This window comes from Colossoma macropomum, unplaced genomic scaffold (assembly GCF_904425465.1).
Source record: "Colossoma macropomum unplaced genomic scaffold, Colossoma_macropomum, whole genome shotgun sequence".
Lineage (NCBI taxonomy): Eukaryota > Metazoa > Chordata > Actinopteri > Characiformes > Serrasalmidae > Colossoma > Colossoma macropomum.
In genome coordinates this window covers 24,681,207-24,701,337 of record NW_023494800.1, presented here as the reverse complement: position 1 = coordinate 24,701,337, position 20,131 = coordinate 24,681,207, and the positions used below count along the sequence as shown (strand labels likewise).

Sequence of the window (20,131 nt, the reverse complement as noted above, 5' to 3'; positions counted from 1 at the left end):
TTATGTTGCACTGTTTTTTTTAACACCGGTTTTAAAACAGGCTAATCCCCTCATAAGTTAGTAGAACTCAGTGTGTTGCTTTAATATTTTTAAGTTCATAAATTCAAAAATCAGAAAAATCATTCAAGTGTCATTAAATCTTTCATGGACAGTTCTTATTACTTAAAAATGCAGATAGGACTGTACTGAATCAAAAGTTACCAGTTCCATAAACTTAAAATGAAGAAAATGTTAAACATGCTCAATATATTTACGTTATGAAATATAATAAATTCATTAAACTTTACCCTTTTTAAGAAGCATGGCACATTTTTGCCAAAAGCATTTGGCCTTAAAACAATTACTTGAATAAAATAAGCCATAAAATTGCATCAAATTCAAAATTTGTTTATGTTTACTAAAACAATTAAGTTGGTAGGCCAAAACATTAAAAGTCATTTCTTTGTACTTTTGACAGTTAAATGAAAGTTTAAGAGAATTAACAAATCACAGATTTTTGTTTTTATTGTACTTTATGAAATGTTCCAACTTATTTCAGAAATGGGCTTTGTACTTTTAAAAGTACATATATTATGTTAATATACTATTTAGTAGAAATGTAAAAAAAAAACATAATCTGAGGGTATTCAACATATTCTAAGAGCACTTCAGATTTTTGGTCTTTATATATATTTTGCATTAATCCTTAATCCTGTAGGAAAAAACAGTCACAACCAGCAAGTGCCTTTGCCCAACAGAGGGCGCTCTATGCAGTTGCCATTCTTGTGTGGAGCCGCTCATAATTTTAGTTGTCTTTCAGAGGTGGACTATACAGACCTCCTTGTGATATGTCAGCATTGGTGCCTTTATTAAACTCTCAAAGGCTTTGTGATAGTAATGGCTCAGTCCCAGCTGGTGTTTGTCTTGCAGCCTGCTGACTTCATGAATGTATGAATGCTGTGCTAAAGCAATGAGATGCCTTCTCCCCTGCATCAGATCAGCTGAGTTGTAGCGTCAGCCATGTCAGTCTATGAATAAGGTCGTTCTGAGGAGCAGGAATGACTCACACCAAGAAATGCTTCAGGAAAGTGCACAGAAGAAACCAAGGCGCTCTCATTCATGTGCCGTAAGAAGGTAGACAAGGTCTGCTTCTTCACATATCATTGTACAGATGTAATTTTAATTAAAAAACACAGAGAAACACTAGGTTCTGTTCCTGTTGCCTACTCAAGAACATAGCTCTTACTTCTCACTTTGAAGATTGCTTGCTAATTAAACAGCTATAATAAGGCCAAGTTGTACCTTTTTTTTAACAATTCAATCTGCCTGTCCCCACTGACGCTTATAATTCCCCTCACCTTCATCATGCTGTTATATTACGTACTCATGGTGAACTGTCTAAGATGAAGTTTGGATGTAGCTAATTTTTTTATTTGATTTGGTTGATGAGGAGAGCTAATTTGATTTCACACAGCTGAAATCTGGAAAGATCTTCTCTGATTGATTGCTCACAGTATGTTATGTAACCACTGACTCCAGTAAACTGTAGGCCATGGGTCCACTGGTGGGCCCAAAGTTTTATTACACACTTCTATAACCTAAGAAAATCTACATTAGTTTGCATTGAAGTCTCTGTAGTTAATGAATAATAAGCCATTGTATGTAATAAGCCTGTTTATGCCATGTTAAGGGGTTAACTAAGAAATCCATGAACCGACTTAAGTGAGTTTTTTGTCTTTGTTGACAACCATATTCTTTTGTACCTTTTTTTTCTTTGATGCTCTATTATTATTGAATTCTCATACTGAATTCCCTTGTTTGGTGTGAGCCATCATAAAAACACATTCCCACCAGCAGCAAACTGAACCATTTCTGAACTTATGTCTGGCAGAGCATGGTTCATTTGTTAAGTGCGTACCCTAGTACGGGTGGAGTGCTCACACCTGTCAGAATCGACCTGAACAAAAGTTTGATTTGTCTGCACTGAACAAAGTAGGTGTGAAAGAACCCTAAAAGACTGGCGTAAACAAATTCCATGGACCAGTAATGGACAGGGGGTTCCAAGGTCCCCAGTCTCTACTCTCTAAACTTTGTTCTTGCTGGCATTTGGTTTATTACCAAATGCATCTTTTTTAATTGTAATAAAAAAATGAATAGAATTTAAGGTCTCACTTCATTTGGATAGTCCTTTATAGTCCCCTATAGATTATCTACACACACACACATCATCTAAACCGCTTATCCTTCTGGGTCGAGGGGGGCCCACTGGAGCCTATCCCAGCTGTCATTGGGCATAAGGCAGGATACACCCTGGACAGGTCGCCAGTCGATCGCAAGGCAGACAGACAGACCTACACATTCATAGATTATCTACAGATGTTCGAATTGTTAAACTATTGGTTGAAACTCCGAGTTGATTCCGAGCAGTGGTGGGGTTAGGGTTAGGTCTAGGACCAGGGTTGGGTTTAGGTTTCGGGTTGAGGTTAAGGTTAGGGTTAGGATCAGAGCCAGGTTTAGAGTTAAAGAAAATGATGGTCAATTTAGTAGATATTTACTTGAATGTAACTTGGTAGTAAATTAAGTATCTACAAAGCAACTAAAGTGGACTATCCAAATAAAGTGTTACCAAATGAATGAAACAAATTACATGTTTTGTTGAATTTCTAAGTGAGAATACATACACATCCCCTACAGGGAATAAACTACTACTACTAAATCAACGATAACTGTTATTTGCTGGATCTAATATATTGGAAAATAATAAAATAACATTTCAAGTGTGGCCTGTACAAAAGTTCTGGCACATTTTATATTTCAAGTTTTTTATTTCCGACATGTTAAACTCAACAAATAAATAAAAACTGTGTAGTAACTTATTTTCATGTAGAGAATCAGCAGAACATGTGATTTGACCGGGGTGGCCATCCGTTTGCATACTACTGTAGTTCATATTTTTCACATTTTCTTGTCAGAAGCTGGACAGTGTACATGTCCACATGTACACTGAGCAACCTAGAACACCTACAAGAGATAAACTTAAAGCGAAATTAGTGATTTGTTGTCTGTTAGTCTGAAAGTATGATCAGACTCCTGGCCACAGATGGCTGGGGCATCGCAAAGGATCTAACTCGCAATCTCACTAAAAGAGCCCATTGTTGAGACATTTTGCAACGTTAATTTTTTTTAACTTTACAGTTGTTTCATTGTTAAAAAATGAACCAATTCTACGTACCTCAGTGCTGGATATGTTGCAGACTTTGAAGGACTCCCCAGAAGTTAATATGGTGAAGTCAAAACGAATTTTCCCTGTACACGCAAACGCTGTGGATTGAAGATAATTGGCTCGATGCCTCTAGTTGCGTTGAATGAGTTCACATAATAGATGTGTGAGTGCATATTCTTGGCTTATGCTCTTGTCTTTGGGGTCTTTCTTTGAAGTCAGTAGGCATAAACAAACATGAAGACTCAGTGAGCGTCTAATGAAAGAAGAGCAAAAGTAATTAGGATGCTTGAAGAAAAGAAGGACTCAGTATTTTAAAAGCAATAAACCACTGGTTTCGGTAATGACCTGGTTGACTGCGAGAAGCAGCTGCTGTTTATAAGTAAAAAATGAGGGAAGAAAAATCTATCAGTTCTAAAAGTATTTAGAATTAGAACAGCATGAGTAGCAACTTGTGCATTCTGTATATATTCTTTATGTATCTTTTCATTAAGAAATCCATGAGTAGGCATCTAATGTGAGTTGAAAGTCAGAGAGTTGTTTGTATCTCTCACAACTCAAATGCAGCTAACAAGGTACAGAAATGTAGCAGCAGCTGAAGAGGACAGCTTTTTTTGGTTATATGGGAACCTAAACCTCATGGAAGAAATGGCAGATGGTTTCAAATATTTTTTGTTGTTGTAGATCCCTGCTGAATTAAAAAATAGCATTGGATCTGGAACTGGACATCATAGTGCTGAGCAGTAAATTCCATTGAATTCCACTGAGTTTTATTTTGTAGGTTTAACCCATCGTAGACAATTCGCTTCAGTTTTTAATCCACTATTGAGTAACCTTGATTTCCATGTTCATGACATGTTCAGGCATCACCATCCTTCCCAAACCAGTTGTTTGAGGAGAGAATGCAAGTTTGACATACAGATACTGTTCAGTCATTAGTTTATTGACACGCGAAGAGACAAAGTAGTGTGATGGGGATTACTGCTGTCAGTCACGTTTTATTCTCAATTGTGTTCATACTGGAAAGCAAACAATAAGATTTTATTCCACTTAATACCACAATGAAAGTGAGGAACTTGAGATAATAAGTATTGACACAACATATTCAACCACCTTTTTGGTTAGGTTAACACAGAGGTATGGACTTGTGTAGTAAAGAGCATGTGCCAGTGATGTGACATTTGGGTACACACTAAAAATAAAATGAAGATTTCTAAATTGTTCTTAGCTTGGATATACGGTTGTAAACAACTTAAATTGGTGTAGAACCTTTACCTCATGTGGTGGTTCTTTTAACTCACAAACAAAAGCATAAAGAAACAGGATCTTTTATGGAACCCAAAGTTGTTCTTTTGTGGTGTCGCTTTAAGGAACCCCTTTTGGCCCAAGTAAAAGCAAGGTATTTTTGAGCGTTTATTGAACATTTGTATGATTCTGTTAATTATTATGTGATGTCACACCATGCATTGAGCACTTAAAGAGAAAGTGCTGTTCCTGTCAACCTCGAGGAACGTCAGTGACAATTAAGCAAATAATGTCAAGCAAGCAGTTACATGTAAAATAAATATATAATACATAATGTAGAACAGTAATAGACATTTGTATGTATACAGAGTCATTGTATACATATGGAAAAAATGTATATATTGCATAAAGTTAAATAAAGACTAGGGCTGGGTATCTTTAACAATTTTTCACCATCAACGCCAATACAGATACCTTGACTTTGATACCGAAGTTGGCATGGCCCACCGGAACATTAATGTGTTATATAAAGGGGTTATATTTACTAACTATAATGAATTGCTAACTAATCAAGAAGTGCTGAATGTAATTTAGACAGCCAAACAGCAGTCTATATTTTAGAGCAAACATGCCTGTTGGTTCACAGATGCTTTTAAGTATGGCTACGTACTGAAATTTGGTATTGCGTGATACCAAAAAAGTCATTCTTTTTTGATAGGCTTGATTTTGATGCAGTAGGGGATGCACGTGAACGTATTTAGAAAAAGTAGGTCTGTGGTCAGCGGGTTGTTCACAGAAATTTCGGCGTAGCCTCCTCTTCGTGGCTCGTTTTAACCTTAATCCCACTGTCGCACTCAAGCCCCCAACAGAGGGGAGCGAAAAACCTCAGCAAAGCGGAGTCATAGTGAATGTCAGTGGTCTCTTCAGCAATGAGACAATTTCCCTCACACAGCTAGAGTTAAAGGAAGGGATTGCAGGCTGGGGGGGTGGGGGGCGGCCCCCCGCCTCACTGCAGGGGCTCTCGCTTTTCAGCGTCAAGCCTCAGGATTATTAACGTGGCTCACGTTGGCCTCAGAAGAGCAGTGCGGCCTTATTTATAGTAACGAAAGACAGTGCTCTGAGATTCACCAAGCTGAAAGGTCAAACCATGGGGTTTGCCCCCCCTGCCCCACTCCTCCTTTACCGCCGAATGTCAGTAAAGGTGGGGTCACGCAGCTCTCCAGCTGTCTGTTAGTATTTCTGGCCGCTGAGGAACATGAGATGGAGAAAGCGGCGTAAGATAAATAGGCTACAACATGTTGTCGGCGACCTTGAAGCTTTTTTGGTACACTCTTTCTGAATGCTTTCACTGTGCCACAGCCAGAGTTGAAATACATTCAGCGTACTCGATTGGAGGACTCGGTAGAGTACTTCCATTAGAGAGGAATTGAGCGCCCTCACAGCTACAACAAATATGGCTCCTCAAACGTGAGCTGCTCGCTGAAGATATCATGCGATTGTCACTTTCATTCTCTCCTCGGTAGCCTCATTCGACATCGACACACTGTGCTTTGTGAAAACATTTTTGTAGTATGTTTGTGAGCCTCTTAAGAGCGGTTCGTGTTGGAGAGTGTATAAAAGACACCTCAAAGAGGCTGTCAGTACCCACATGTGTTGTATTGGCAGTAAAATAGCCAGCTTGTCTTTTGATGTGGTGATTGTTCATAGCCATCTGGTCTTATTCATTCTCCTCAGTGCTGGGAACTGAACAGGAGCCAGAAAAGAATCTCTGGCTGAATGAGGGAAAACTGGTCATGGCAGTGCGTCAGAGTTTGTTGATGTTCTGACACCTTTGGTAGAACATCATGTTTTAGTGTATAATTGGTAATATTTTGGCTGTTTACGTAAAGCCCAGAAGAGGTGAGCTAACAGCCAGTAATGGTAAACAGTTACAGTGAGATGGAACAATCTTTCAGCTTTTCAAATATGTTGAAGTAAAGAGTATATTATTTTCAGTCAGTTAATTACAGGAGACAAAATAATGGAAAAACTTGGCAATGTATATTCTTAATAAGGCTGCCGGTTGATCTCTCTGACTATTGTTTCAGCTGCGCTATACAATATACTATACTTGAAATATATATATATATATATATATATATATACATACAAGTTTGACCCTTTGAACTATCCATAGTATTCCATACTGAAGTTCAGCTGCTGGCAGACTGCATGTTGCTATGATAGAAACTGCCCTCTCTTTCAACCACAGCTTTTAGGTGCCTTTTAAAGCAATATGTTTTGCAGACTACACTGGACTGGGCTCACGGGAGACACATGGATAAATCAGAAAAACTAACAAGAGTTCAGCAGTTCCCCTTGAGAGCCTCCACTCTAACAAGAGTCTTAAAGATGAACTAAGACAGCTACTGTCACAAAATAGTTGGAACCATTGACTATATATATGGTATATATGATATTCCAAGGTTCCAAAGTAAGCTTTTTGCCAATTAGCTCTGGTCATCCTGATTAAAAAAAAAACAACAACAAAAAAAAAAAACAGGAGCACACAGATAAATATGTGAGCACAAACTTTATTCCTTTTATAAGTCAGAAAGAATGTTTAATTCAGCAATCAGATTTCCCCTACATTGTCCAAGCCCTTAAGGATTACCTGATCAACATTAGGAACTGTCATTTTCAGTCAGTGAGTATTTATTATGTTCTTGAAGCCATTTCCTACTGTAATGGCTTGATAGTTGCACATTTATCAAACCTCTTTTGTGGAATTGATGTGTCAGTTTATTGAAAATATTGGCTGTTTATGCACAATATGCAGTAAAAAAAACTATTTCATGCCATTACATTCACTGCTGTGTGTATGTATATGTCTCCTGCATATATTATGATTTTGGACAATCTGTAGTGATAAACTTAGCCACTCTTCAAGAAGAACAGACCCGCTGATTGTTGGACAGTTGGGTGTTGTCAGTGTGGTTTAAAAGCTTTCATGGGCTTTCACAGCAGTAAAAACCCATCCAGATGTTGAGGAAAAAGTGTAACAGATCACTCATCAGACTAGTTCACTTTCCTCTGCTGGTCTAATGTATGACTTTTGTGGTCATTACACCAGCATCTGGTTCTAAGTCATTTCTAAATGGCAACCCTGACATGAATATCAAATTTGAGATGCTTATTATACACAGTATTAGCTGAGACTGTGACAGAGGATTTAAGTTTTGAGTTGTGCTAGCATTTGAAATCTTCTTTCCAGTGTTTTTCTCTGCTTATCTTTGCCCGTGTGCAACAGCTTTCAGCCATAGCTCCGCCTTCCCGAGGCACTTTTTTCCTTTTGTGAAATATTCTGCCTATGCCATGTGCTTGTGATTATTTTAGAGTAGGTCTATTAAAATATGCAGGCCCAGAATGAGTAAGACATTGGACCATATTTTTGCTCACTCACACAATCTCAAGATCACTCGAGGTCATGAAAAAGATGAATCCTCAAATTCCTCATAAGCTTCCTCCAAGGTGTCTTGGGTAAACCTCAACAAAAGACCAAAGGAATGCTTTATAAATTGCTTTGTAAATAAACGGACTGAATGATTCAGGCTTAAAAATGCTGGCAGAGGGAAGGAATGGAACAAAGTTTTCAACTTTTTTATTACTTTGGTTTGTTTATTCTTAATGGAATATTTCTTACCATATAACTTCATGCAGCAATGCACAATTGCATTGTGCATGGCTGACAGAATTTGTCAGGGACCTGTGTGATGAAAGCGGCAAGACAGAACGTTACTGTCCTCTGGAAAGACTTTATCTATAGATGTGGAAGCAGTGCTTCTCTTGGGATATTAAGATTTTAACACTTAAGTCTCTTTTTGGATAAATACTGTTTTATATAAAACGTTTGAGTTATTCAGTTTTTGTTCTTATAAATGTCTGTAGAGAAGTATTTATTATGGTTGTTTTGTTACCTTTACTTCTTATTACCTATATTGGACACTGAAATTGTGCTCTTTATTAATTTGTGAGGTCTAGGATTGGAGAGGATTCAATCAAAAAACCCATAAATTGGGTGGAACAGCATATTAAATGCAAGGATGAGCAGCATATTAAATGCAGTGACACTTGGAAGTAAAAATAATTGTACAGTTGGTAAAAAATGTTAACAGCAATAACAGCTAATACAGTAAAATGATCTATTTAGAAATGATGGTGTAGTTTTCACTAAGTGAAGACATTGAAGAATGTCATATATATTTTATATTTAATGGGATGCTGATTAAAGTTTTTTTGTTTATTTAAAATAGTAAAAACAGAACTAAACAAAGTAAATTGGTGGCGCGTAATTGTAAGCTTCTCTGGGTCCGGAAATTGAATTTTTTGAGTCATTGGTCGCTTACGTACGTCCCATATAATCATGCTTACATCTGCGGCCTGAAGACTTTGCTGGAGCTTGGTAAATATTAGTCATTCGTGCTATCAGTAGCAATTGGGACCAGGCCCTGAGACCAAGGTGTTGTCTGACCATGGAAACAGAAGCGCGGCCAGCCTGCTGGTGTGCTTGCTAGACTAAAGGCTAACCCTAAGACACCGACCTCTAATGTTTCTCTAATGTCCATTTCTTGTTCGACTCATTACGCAGCAGGAGATGAGGGATTGCTGAAATATTTCTGAATCCACAATTCAGCAAAAATGGATAAGTGTGTTTGCATTGTTTGTACTTTGCATTATCTACGTTCATTTTTTGTCATACTGGTATAAAGGTTATGACAAAGCCAATACTAACCATTGTACCGGATTGCCCACTACTACGTGCCATACCTTTATCCATGCACAGTTTGTTAGTCATCCTTCAGCCATTTATCAGTGGTTAGTTTCAGAAAAAACATTGTTGGCTGGATGTTTTTGGGTAGGGGACTGCTCTCTACCTAGAAGTGACATTGAGGTGTGTGAAACCACCAGTCAACACTTCTACGTCAGCATAACCAGCGCAGTCCCCACTAACATACCACTACCATGTCCTGGTTTGTGGTTAGAAACTGACAATTAATAAAGGCCTATACTAAGCGATGACTAACTCAATTTGTGCATGGAAAAAGATGAGCTATAGTTTCTAACCTTTAAGGTGGACCAACACGGCAGGTATGTCTAATAAAGTGACCAGTGAGTGTCCAGTGCTTGAAACCCCCTGCAGCACTGCACTACCTTGTACCTTGTATCAGCCCCAACGCATACTACTATGCCACTATTACTACCGTGTTATAGTGGCATAGACTGTGTTATAGTGGCACCACCATAAGACCACCACTGACTAGATATTAACTGGGTGGTGGACCATTCTCAACACAGTGTTACTACTGTGCTGAGAATGGTCCACCACCCAGATAATGTCTAGTCAGTGGTGGTCTTATGGTGGTCCCTTTTGAATTGATGGAAGAGATATAGCGTGGCTATGCAGCAGCAGATGGGCTATAGTTGGTAATTATATACCCACAAAGTGCACCTATATGGTGTACCTGAGAAAACAGCCACAGACTGTGGTGGCTTTAGTGTCTCCAGTGGACGACAGACGGACTGACGTTGGCATTCTGTATGCCTGACAGAGTTTGTCAAGCACCCGTCAGTAAGATGAAAGCAGCAATAAGGAGGGTGTTGCTGCCCTCTTTGGAAAGGCAAGCTTCATCTTTGGAGTCATATGTCAGTCGCTGTCACATCTTCTGCTTGTGTTCCTGTTTGCCCTCTGACTAACCACCAGAGCTAACACGCCAGAAAACCCTGTATATCCCTTCAGAGTGTGGATGCCGCCTGGCTCACAAATGATTTTTCCCCTTTGTTTTGCCCTTTGTCCTCTTCCTTCCAGATAACTAAGACTTGAGGATGATCTTATATATTGTCTTTTTCAAAAGGGAGTTTTCTTTATACGTTCATTTCAGGAATGGAAAAAGAGAACTTTTGAGAAGTCTTTTGTGTGTGGGCTCTTGCCCTGATGTAGGTTGTTTCGGTGAACTTTCTGTATGCTCTCACTGAAGGTTGACCTGCAGCTTTTGGAATTAAATGCATTCTTACGTCACCTCTAGTGAAACTGCACTTGTTTTTGGTAGTGATTGTAGTGACGGTAGTGACTCAGGGTAACTCTTTTTTGGTGGTTCACTGTAGTTTAGGGGTATTCAACTAAAACTTGCAAAAGTCCAGTCCAGTTACATCAAAAGCGTTGCTCACAAATGTCCCAATAATCAAACATAATAAAAAAAGGGATTATTTTTAAAAGCTTAACCATGAATGATTAGTCCAAGCAGTTAATAAAATAAGACACATGAAATATATTTTGATAAACTTGGTTTAGTTTTATTTTGAATGTACTTTTATAATCCAATTAGCATTTTAAAGCTGTATTGTAATTGGCTATTGTTTACAAAAAAAGAAAAAAATAGAAAATCTTTTTTAAAGTGAAAACACTTAAGCAGTTTAAAATATCTCTAAAAATATTTTAAAGAAAAAAAAATCATTGCGTTTTTTTTTTAATGGGGTAAAATGTATTAAATCAAATCAAATCAAAATATTAAAGAAAAGCGTATAAAGGCTGTTCCGCGTTTCATGCCAGGAATGAACAAGCATTCTAATGGACCTTTTATGTTGAGCTTTGGATTTATTTTATTTGTCCTCAGAACAAGGAATTTTGTCAGTAGGTTATAAAGTGATTGTTTTAGGTTTGCTGTGATGCTGATGCTTAACATTTCCACTTTTGACTAGCAGTACGGATTCTGAACAGGTGAGACACATCGGCTTTGGACAGAATTTCGTTAAAGGTTCGGTCTTCTGAAATACCTTGCGTCTGCGTGCGGTCAGCCAATTGATGACCTCTGCTGTAGATACTTTGTTAGTGCTCACCTTGTCTTTAATTTGCATTCAGCTAAACCTAACACTCAGTCTAACGCTAACCTTAACTTCCACCTAAATCCCTAACCGGGACCCGAACACTAAAGCCAACACTGTTTATAATCAACAAGTAACAACAGCTAATTGAGCATTTGTAGATAATCTATAAGGGACCATCAGAATAAACGGTGACTGGTCAAAATGATGGAACCACATATTTCCGAAGTAGTGAAGGGGCAGAGACTGCGCAGTGAAGTTTACTCACCAGCACACATTTGAAACGTCACTTTTCACTCATTCATAAACAAATGTAAAATCAACAGTGAGATCATTGGTTTTGATTTCACTTCCAAATCAGGCAGTAGTCCCGAGACAGTTTTAGTGTCCAACGAGAAGAAGCTTATCAGGTTATGTCAGAGGAGCTTCTCAGTTCCTCTGTGCTGTAGGTCACTGATTCACAGACTGCACTCAGCGCAACTGTTGATTCCCAAATTTTACTTCCTCTTGCAAACATGTGCAGTGAGAGTTGACTCTGTGGATGCACGCTGCGGGATGTTATGACTTGTTTTAGTACTTTCACCCCTCAGTTTCTCAGTCATTTTATAATTTACAAATGGACACACTTTTTTACGGCTTTTTTTTACTGAAACATTTGAGGTTGCACAGGACTTGGATATTCTAAACCTTTTATACTTTTATGTTCTATTTCTGAAGTCTGATTGGTAAAATACTTGATTTTGCTGTTTTTCGTGCCATTAAAAAAAAATGGACAGAATGTCTGTCTGCTCAGAAAATGGGAAAATGACAGGCTATTGTCCATTTAGGAAAAGAGTTGGTTGAGTGAGTTTGTGTCACCTACGAAAGCTGGCAAGACTCAAACAGATGGTGAATAAAATAGTTTTGAATTTTTGCTATTTGAAAAATCTAGTTTGGTGTCCAGGGTATAATTAATTTTACATGTGTTTGAGTTAATAGCACAAATAAAATACACTCGCTTTATAAAGGCCTTAATGTGCAGCCTGTCGTGGGACTCACCATGTCTGAGCAGTGAATTTAGTATAGAATCAAGTCAGTCACCTTCAGATTTAACGGACCTCTGTTGAGATTTAACAGAACTCTTTATTCTGATCAATCAGTGATAGTTTCTTTTTGTCTGAGTCATTGCCCCACTGCCCTAACTCACTCTGTCTGTTTCTTCCCATATAGGTGCTCTAACAGAGTGCTACGATGAGCTGGGCAACCGCTACCAGCTGCCCGTTTACTGTCTCTCCCCTCCGGTCAACATGATCGAAGAGAAGAGCGAGATGGAGACGATGGAGGTCCCCGAGGCACCGGCCAGCGAGGGCCAGGAATGCCAGCTGCGGTTGCGACTCTCCACGGGCCGTGACCTGCGGCTGGCTGTACGCACGAGCGACAGTGTGCAGCACATGAAGCGCCGCTTGCAGGCCCAGGAGGGTGTGGCGGCTGCCAGCCAGCGCTGGTTCTTCTCAGGCCGCCCGCTCACTGATAAGATGAAGCTGGAGGAGCTGAAGATCTCCAGAGACTACGTGGTGCAGGTGATCGTCAGCCAGCCACCTGGAACTCCACCCCCGCAGCAGAACCCAACGCCTGTGGAGAACTAGCACCTGCTCTGGGGGACATGTTTTGTGGAACACTCTGTGGTGGGTGTGGGTGAAGGTCCATTGTTAAGGGTGGATATGGAAAATGGAGAACAAGATTTTGGAGCCTGTCAGGGGAGCTGATCTTTAGGAGGTTTCGCTTTTAGCGCACTCCGCATTGACCCCACCACCTCCAGCACAGTTTCTGCGGAGATTTGGAAACTCGCTGGATAATCTTGTCTAGAACATGGAGAGCTCAAGCCTGGAGAGGAAGTGTGCTCCCATGAGCATGCCATCAGCAAGAGAAAGAGAGAGAAAAAATTCACAATGCCTCTAATTGAAAACTTTTGAAAGGTCATGGAGTGGTCCACCGTTCCACTCCTTTGTGACAAGAGTATATGTCTGCAAGGCAGACTCGAACTACAGACATGCTTGGCTCTTTTAAAGCTGGAGAAGCATCAGGAGCAATCTACCGAGACGTACATCCACACCTTGGCTTTTAACAAGTGAAAAGTCACTTTTTGACTTTTTGAAGTTTTTTTTTTATTTGGTTTTTAATGGAAAACTGTACTACCAAAAAAAAGTGAGAGAATTTCGACAGAAGGGGAAAATATTGTGACTAAGATGTATCAGCTTTTGTTTTTTTCCCCTCACGTTTGTTGGTCCAATCAAGTTGCTGTTATTATTATTATTACTATTTTTTTTTTTTCCTTAGGTCAGGTGTGCTTTCAACGACTTTCTCTTGCACTCTAAACAATCCTACAGCAAGTAGGCCTTTTTTAGCAGTTATGCAGAGGGGAATTTTTTTTTTTAATGTGTGTAATAAATCAGTTATTTGGCCGTTTGCCTAGATCTTGGCTCATGTGTTTTTACGTAGGGGAACCATCACATAGTGCAGCAAACAGCCACCTGTTCCAAAAAACCCTCCTCCTTTTGCGTTTCTGTTGATTACTTTCGCTGTTGGCCTGTGCCGGAGACGAGAAGCGAGACTGAGACCCTGAGAGGAGACGTCAATGTAGCCCTGTGCGTTTCAGCTCGCTGTGAAGAATTTAGTCAGCACCGTGAGGTTGCCATGGCACCGTGCGGACGTGTGACATGAAGGCAGCATGGTATTTAGAAAGGGGCGTAATCATGCGCAGGAAAAGCGCAGAACGAGGGGATTTTTACCAAGATGGGGGGGGGAAGAGAGACAGAGAGAGAGAGCGGGGTGGCTGACCGTCTCTAGGTGCTATGAAGGTAAATATGGACAGAGAAATGGACAGAGCCTGAGGGACGACCCACCACATGTGGCCAGTGTAGGTCCCCTCTGAATGTAGCTTCATATGGGAGGAGGGCATTCTCACAGTTTCTTTCTATGTGTTTTAAAATGGCATGGCGACGTCTGTTCCGTCAAAAGAGAAGTGCAGAATCAATGGCATATTTTAATGATACAGAATGAGTTTTTAATTAAAACATGAACATTTGTACTCCAACATTCTGTGGTTTCTGATTCGTTTAATTGTGCAGGTCACGTTGTTCGAAATATCAGTTGCAGAACACACTCTTTAATGAGGAAACCGCTGTTCTGTGTGGTCATTTGCTTCTTACTGACCACAAGCTGTCCCTGATTTCGAAGTGGAAGTAACTCTTTTAGCTTGTGCTTCATACATCTTAACCATACAATGAAACCTCTGGTTACTGAGGTTAGAACTGATAGACTACATGGAAGTGAGAGTATTTCAGATGCAATGTGTTTGTTAATGGGAATTCATGAAAAAACCACGCCGCAATTGTTTATGAACGTGGACGTACATGTGCAGTTGAACAATTGCACCTCTTCTAAAAAGGCTTTTCAAGGGAGTGAATGCCTTTGTGAACCAGCTCAATAATCTCTTTCATCTCCTGACTGACATGTCATTTCAAACAAAAGCCTTTGTTTAGTGGCGAGGCTCAATATACTCACTTTTCTCCCTCTTTGTCTATAGTCAGGCAACACGTGGCTTCCACCGGCTTGTGTTCATTTGCAAAACGTAATCAGTGGTTCCAAAATTTCTTCAAATTTCCACTTCTGTTAATGATGAATCTTTATGAGGAAGTACGGTGTTCCAGAGGTGACGAGGCAGATGTTGAAGTAGAATAAAAAAAAAATCTGTGCCTTAATGAATGTCATCCAACCAAGATGGCTGATGAATGTGATCATCAGTGTCATAAATAGGCATTGATAATGGATGATCATCGTCATCGGTTTCATGTAAAAATGTGACTTCAGTTCAGGAATTTCTTCTCTGTCAGTGGGACACTTTCATCTTGCTTTAGAATCAGTCAACCAATGTCTCTGACTTTCAGGGTCTGTTGAGTGTACAGTTCAGTCTTTTTTTTTACTCGAACTCACAGTATCAGTTGATGTAGATCAGAAAAAAACTGTTTTCAGAATCAGTAGCATTAACTAGCACAGGCTACCAGGCCCTCACTTTTAACATGTTAAGGCGGAAAGCTTTCTACTCTACAGGTTATGTTAAGGAAGGAGAAATTAATAAGGTAGCATAGGTGCAGTAATCTGTTTTAAAATGTTGCCTTAATTTCCTCCGCTTCATCTTTTTGTCTAGAATGTAAATGTTGTGTGGCTATAAATATAAAGCTTTGGTAGAACACAATATAACTTCAAATGAAATGGTATTTTTAAGAACATTTATAAATATTCACTGTCACGTCTAAACTGCAACTCTTTTGGGGGGGTACACTCTCAGTACCAAGGAGCTACAACACTAAAGTAGCTAGTAAGTAAAGGAGGTTTATACTCCACTAATAAGCACTGTGCAAACTGCATGCCTAAGTAACTACACATTGTATTTTATTCATACACTCTAAGAAAAAAGATACTGAACTGTCACTGGGGTGGTGCCCTCAAGGTTATGTCTTCAGTACCTTTAGTTAGGGATCATATTTGTGAGATATTCCATTGAAACTGGATTTTTTGAAGTTGTATTGGCTCCACAGACCCTGTCTTGACCTTTTTTTATTGTTCTGTTTTAAAACATTACAAACACATATCTTTCCCCTGGGAAAACCTTTTGAAGGTGCACAGTTGGACCTTAAAACCATTGTTTGTACCTTCATGAATAAACATTGAATCTGCTCAGTACCTTTCTATCTGACAGTGTAGGGGAAAATGCGCACTTTAAGAACAATGTCTATTTACTGTAAAGGAAAACCATATCAGTGCATGCACATGATGCTGTTGTACAAACCAACGCACAGTTAGGGGAATTCAGGTATAGATGCAGTCAGTTTGGTTTTTATAGCACATCTTGTCTCAGTCGCTCTGCTGAACTGCAGAACTCTCATACCAACTCATCTAAAGCAATACGGCTAAAATTCTTGGCTAATTCTGTCCATCAAGCACCAAAGCTGCCATGTAACCCTAATGCAAGCTAGTCAGTGAAACACAGGTGGATGACTTTGAGCTTTATGATGAAAATCTAACCAAATCAAATGTCCTAAGCAGTATGCAAAGTGAGGACTTGTTCCTTGTATCTGGAGGACCTCTTGCCCCAAAGGACTAACTTTATACTTAAACAACAAAAAAAAAATCCTCTCAAAGCTAAATGTACTGCTTTACCCACAACCACCCCCAAATCAGATATTTTATAACTTAGATAAGTTACAGGCATAGATCATAGATCATGCTCCTGTCGGGTGTGGTTGGGTTCAGACATCATTTCTCAAATACATGTTGGGCTCAGGTCGGGTTCACATTTCATATTCGGGTTCTGCCAGCTCCACTTTTAACAGATTGTATTGTAATGCATTTTCGTTTGCATTGGGTTTTCACCTTACTTTATTCGTCCTCTCTTTCATTACCCCAAAACAGCTTTTAAGCTATCACTCTGGAGTCACCCACTCAGCACTGAGGTCTATGAGGCCCACACTTGGGAGAAAGCAGAACATACGCAGTGCATCAATTTTGTAAAATTAAGTGCAGCCAAAAGGACGTTTGATTTGTTTGGCCAAAAATATTTGCTATGTGTTCAATATGTCCTATGTAACATGTTCTACATAAGAGTTTTAGCATTAAACAGGTGAAGCTATCATCTCTCCGTATCGGCACCGCTTAGTGTGAGAACTGTGCAGAATGGTAAGTTTATCCAGACTTAAAAAACGTTTGGACTGGTAATTATTTTATTATAACATATTTTAGTAAGTGTGAATGGAAGTAATATGAATGAAACACAGGTATGTATGAACAATTACTGATGATCATTACATTAACATGTTATTTCCTTTTTTGATGAAGGTTCAGTTTCAGAGATGTGAGATTTCACTATGACACATATGAATCTCCATGTAGACGTGACCAGTTACTTAATTACGACATCTTGTGATACCTTGCTTTAGGCAATAAATCCTTTTTGTCTGACGATAAAATTTACATTTGACATTTGCTGTGGTTTTTTTTTTCCCTAACAGCTGTTATGAGCTGTCCTGCATTCATTCAGTCTGACCTCATTTGTGAATAACCATCATTCATAGAGAATGGACTGACATTTATTCAGATACTCCCTATACTGAGGGATGTGTTACCTCAGTTCATTTACATGCGGTTTTGCCTTAAAAGCATTATAATTACCGCTGTAAGTCCTAAAATAGACTTTTGGAGTAATGGAGAACTTAATACTCAGCTTCAGGTGAAGGTTTGAATTGTTGGACTGTTATGCAAGTGTTTGGGCACCCCTGGTGAAATGGTATGATTTGTTGTTTTTCTAAGTGAAAAGAAGTTACACATCCACTACAGAGAACACTCTGGAACATTTTGGAAAAAATAAACATGTAGCCTTTGCAGATGTTATAGCACATATTTATGTTTCATTTTTTTCCCTAATATGATAAATATTATAAGTGTGAAAATGATCAACACGTGTCATTGTGGAGGAGTGGCTGGGATAATCCCTGTCCAGTAAGTCAGAAAGATGATTAATCAACATGCTGAGTTGTCCCGATACCAGATTTCCAAATTGTTGCTTTATACCTATACAATTGTCGCTTTTATATAACTTTTTACATGTTAAATAAAATTAGATATATGCAGTAAGTAACTAAATTATATCGCTGCCGTCGGAACAAAAACCTTGTATCCCCAATTTTTTCAGTCTTTGACATAATTTGAAAATGCCTGTTGCCCTTTACATTGTGTGTGAATTTCATGATGATTGGACCAAAAGAAATGGCCCAAAATTACTTGGACAAAAGTTCTATCCTGAAATAGCACTCAGTCACATTGATCACTTGCTGTGGGGCAAGGAGTGTTTGAGTAGTTTGATGATGATTACCTACTTTTAGATGCTCATTATAAATGAAGGGCTTCAATTAAAAATGGCTCATTTTAAAAGTTAGTAGTTAGACTTGATGTGTCCTGGTCTCGATCTTGACTCAGACTCGATGTGTCCTGGTTTCGATCTTGACTCGGACTTAACTGCTACAAAGGCTTGGTCATGACTCGGACTCAGCGTGTCCAGGTCTCGGTCCTGACTCGGACAAAACTGCTATAAATTCTTGGTCTTGACTCAGACTCAATGTTTCCTGGTCTTGATCTCAACTCAGACTTTACTACGAAGTCTCGGTCCTGACTCGGCTCGATGTGTCCAGGTCTCCATCTCACCTCGGATTTGACTACTACAAAGTCTTGGTCTTGACTCAGAATCGACTGCTACAAAGTCTCAGTCTTGGCTCGGACTTGATGTGTCCAGGTCTCGGTCCTGACTCGGACACAACTGCTACAAAGTCTTGGTCTTGACCCAGACTCGATGTTTCCTGGTCTTGATCTCAACTCAGACTTGACTACTACGAAGTCACAGTCCTGACTCGGCTCGATGTGTCCAGATTTCGGTCCTGACTCGGACACGACTGCTACGAAGTCTCGGTCTTGACTCGGACTTGATGTGTCCAAGTCTCCATCTCAACTCGGATTTGACTACTACAAAGTCTCGGTCTTGGCTCGGACTCGACTGCTACAAAGTCTTGGTCTTGACTGGGCTCGATGTGTCCAGGTCTTGATCTTGACTCGGACTCTATGTGTCCTGGTCTCGATCTTGACTTGGACTCAATGTGTACTGGTCTCGATCTTGATTCAGACTTGATGTGTCCAGGTCTTGATCTTGACTCAGACACGACTGCTACAAAGTCTCAGGCTTGACTCGGAAGCAATGTTTCCAGGTCTTGATCTCAACTCAGACTCGACATGTCCAGGTCTCGGTCCTGACTCAGACACAACTGCTACAAAGTCTCAGTCTTGAATCTGACTCAACTTCTACAGTCTCGGTCTTGACTCAGACTCAATGTGTCCAGGTTTGGATCTCAACTCAGGCTTGACTGCTACAAAGTCTCGGTCTTGACTTGGACTCGATGTGTCCAGGTCTTGGTCTTGACTCAGACAACTAGTAGCTCCCAACTGAGGACAGACCCAGCTTGAACTCAAATAAACAAACAACAGCTTTCTAAAGGTGCTGTTTGGGTGGTGGATCATTCTCAGCACTGCAGTAACACTGATGTGGTGGTGGTGTGTTAGTGTGTGTTGTGCTGGTACGAGTGGATCAGTCACAGCAGTGCTGCTGGAGTTTTTAAACACTGTGTCTACTTACTGTCCACTCTATTAGACACTCCTACCTGGTCAGTCCACCTTGTAGATGACAAGTCAGAGAAGATAGCGCATCTGCTGCTGCACAGTTTGTGTTGGTCATCCTCTAGTCCTTCATCAGTGGTCACAGCACATTGTTGGCTGGATATTTTTGGTTGTTGGACTATTCTCAGTCCAGCAGTGACATTGAGGTGTTTAAAAACTCCAGAAGCACTGCTGTGTCTGATCCACTCGTACCAGCACAACACACACTAACACACCACCACCACGTCAGTGTTACTGCAGTGCTGAGAATGATCCACCACCCAAATAGTACCTGCTCTGTGAGGGTCCATGGGGGTCCTGACCACTGAAGAACAGGGTAAAAGGGGGCTAACAAAGTATGCAGAGAAACAGATGGACTACAGTCTGTAATAGTAGAACTACAAAGTGCACCTATACAGTAAGTGGAGCTGATAAAATGGACAGTGAGCATAGAAACAAGGACGTGGTCATAATGCTATGCCTGATCGGTGTGAATGTACAATTGTGAAAATCTGCTTGCAATGCTAATGCTGAGACGTAGCTAACTGCCATCTACAAAGCTTGATTACACCATATCTAAACACAATCCTGTTT

The 20,131-nt window shown here is 39.8% G+C and overlaps 1 protein-coding gene across 1 annotated transcript in view; it reads left to right on the top strand.

Moving 5' to 3' along the window:
* ubtd2 (ubiquitin domain containing 2) overlaps window positions 1–14,375 on the top strand; it is a 35,126-nt gene extending 20,751 nt beyond the window's left edge. Inside the window, exon 3 of the mRNA XM_036588713.1 lies at window positions 12,512–14,375. Coding sequence (XP_036444606.1) covers window positions 12,512–12,927 — 416 coding nt within the window. The 3' untranslated portion in view covers window positions 12,928–14,375. The remainder of the gene's footprint in view (window positions 1–12,511) is intronic.
* Window positions 14,376–20,131: the final 5,756 nt, after the last annotated feature.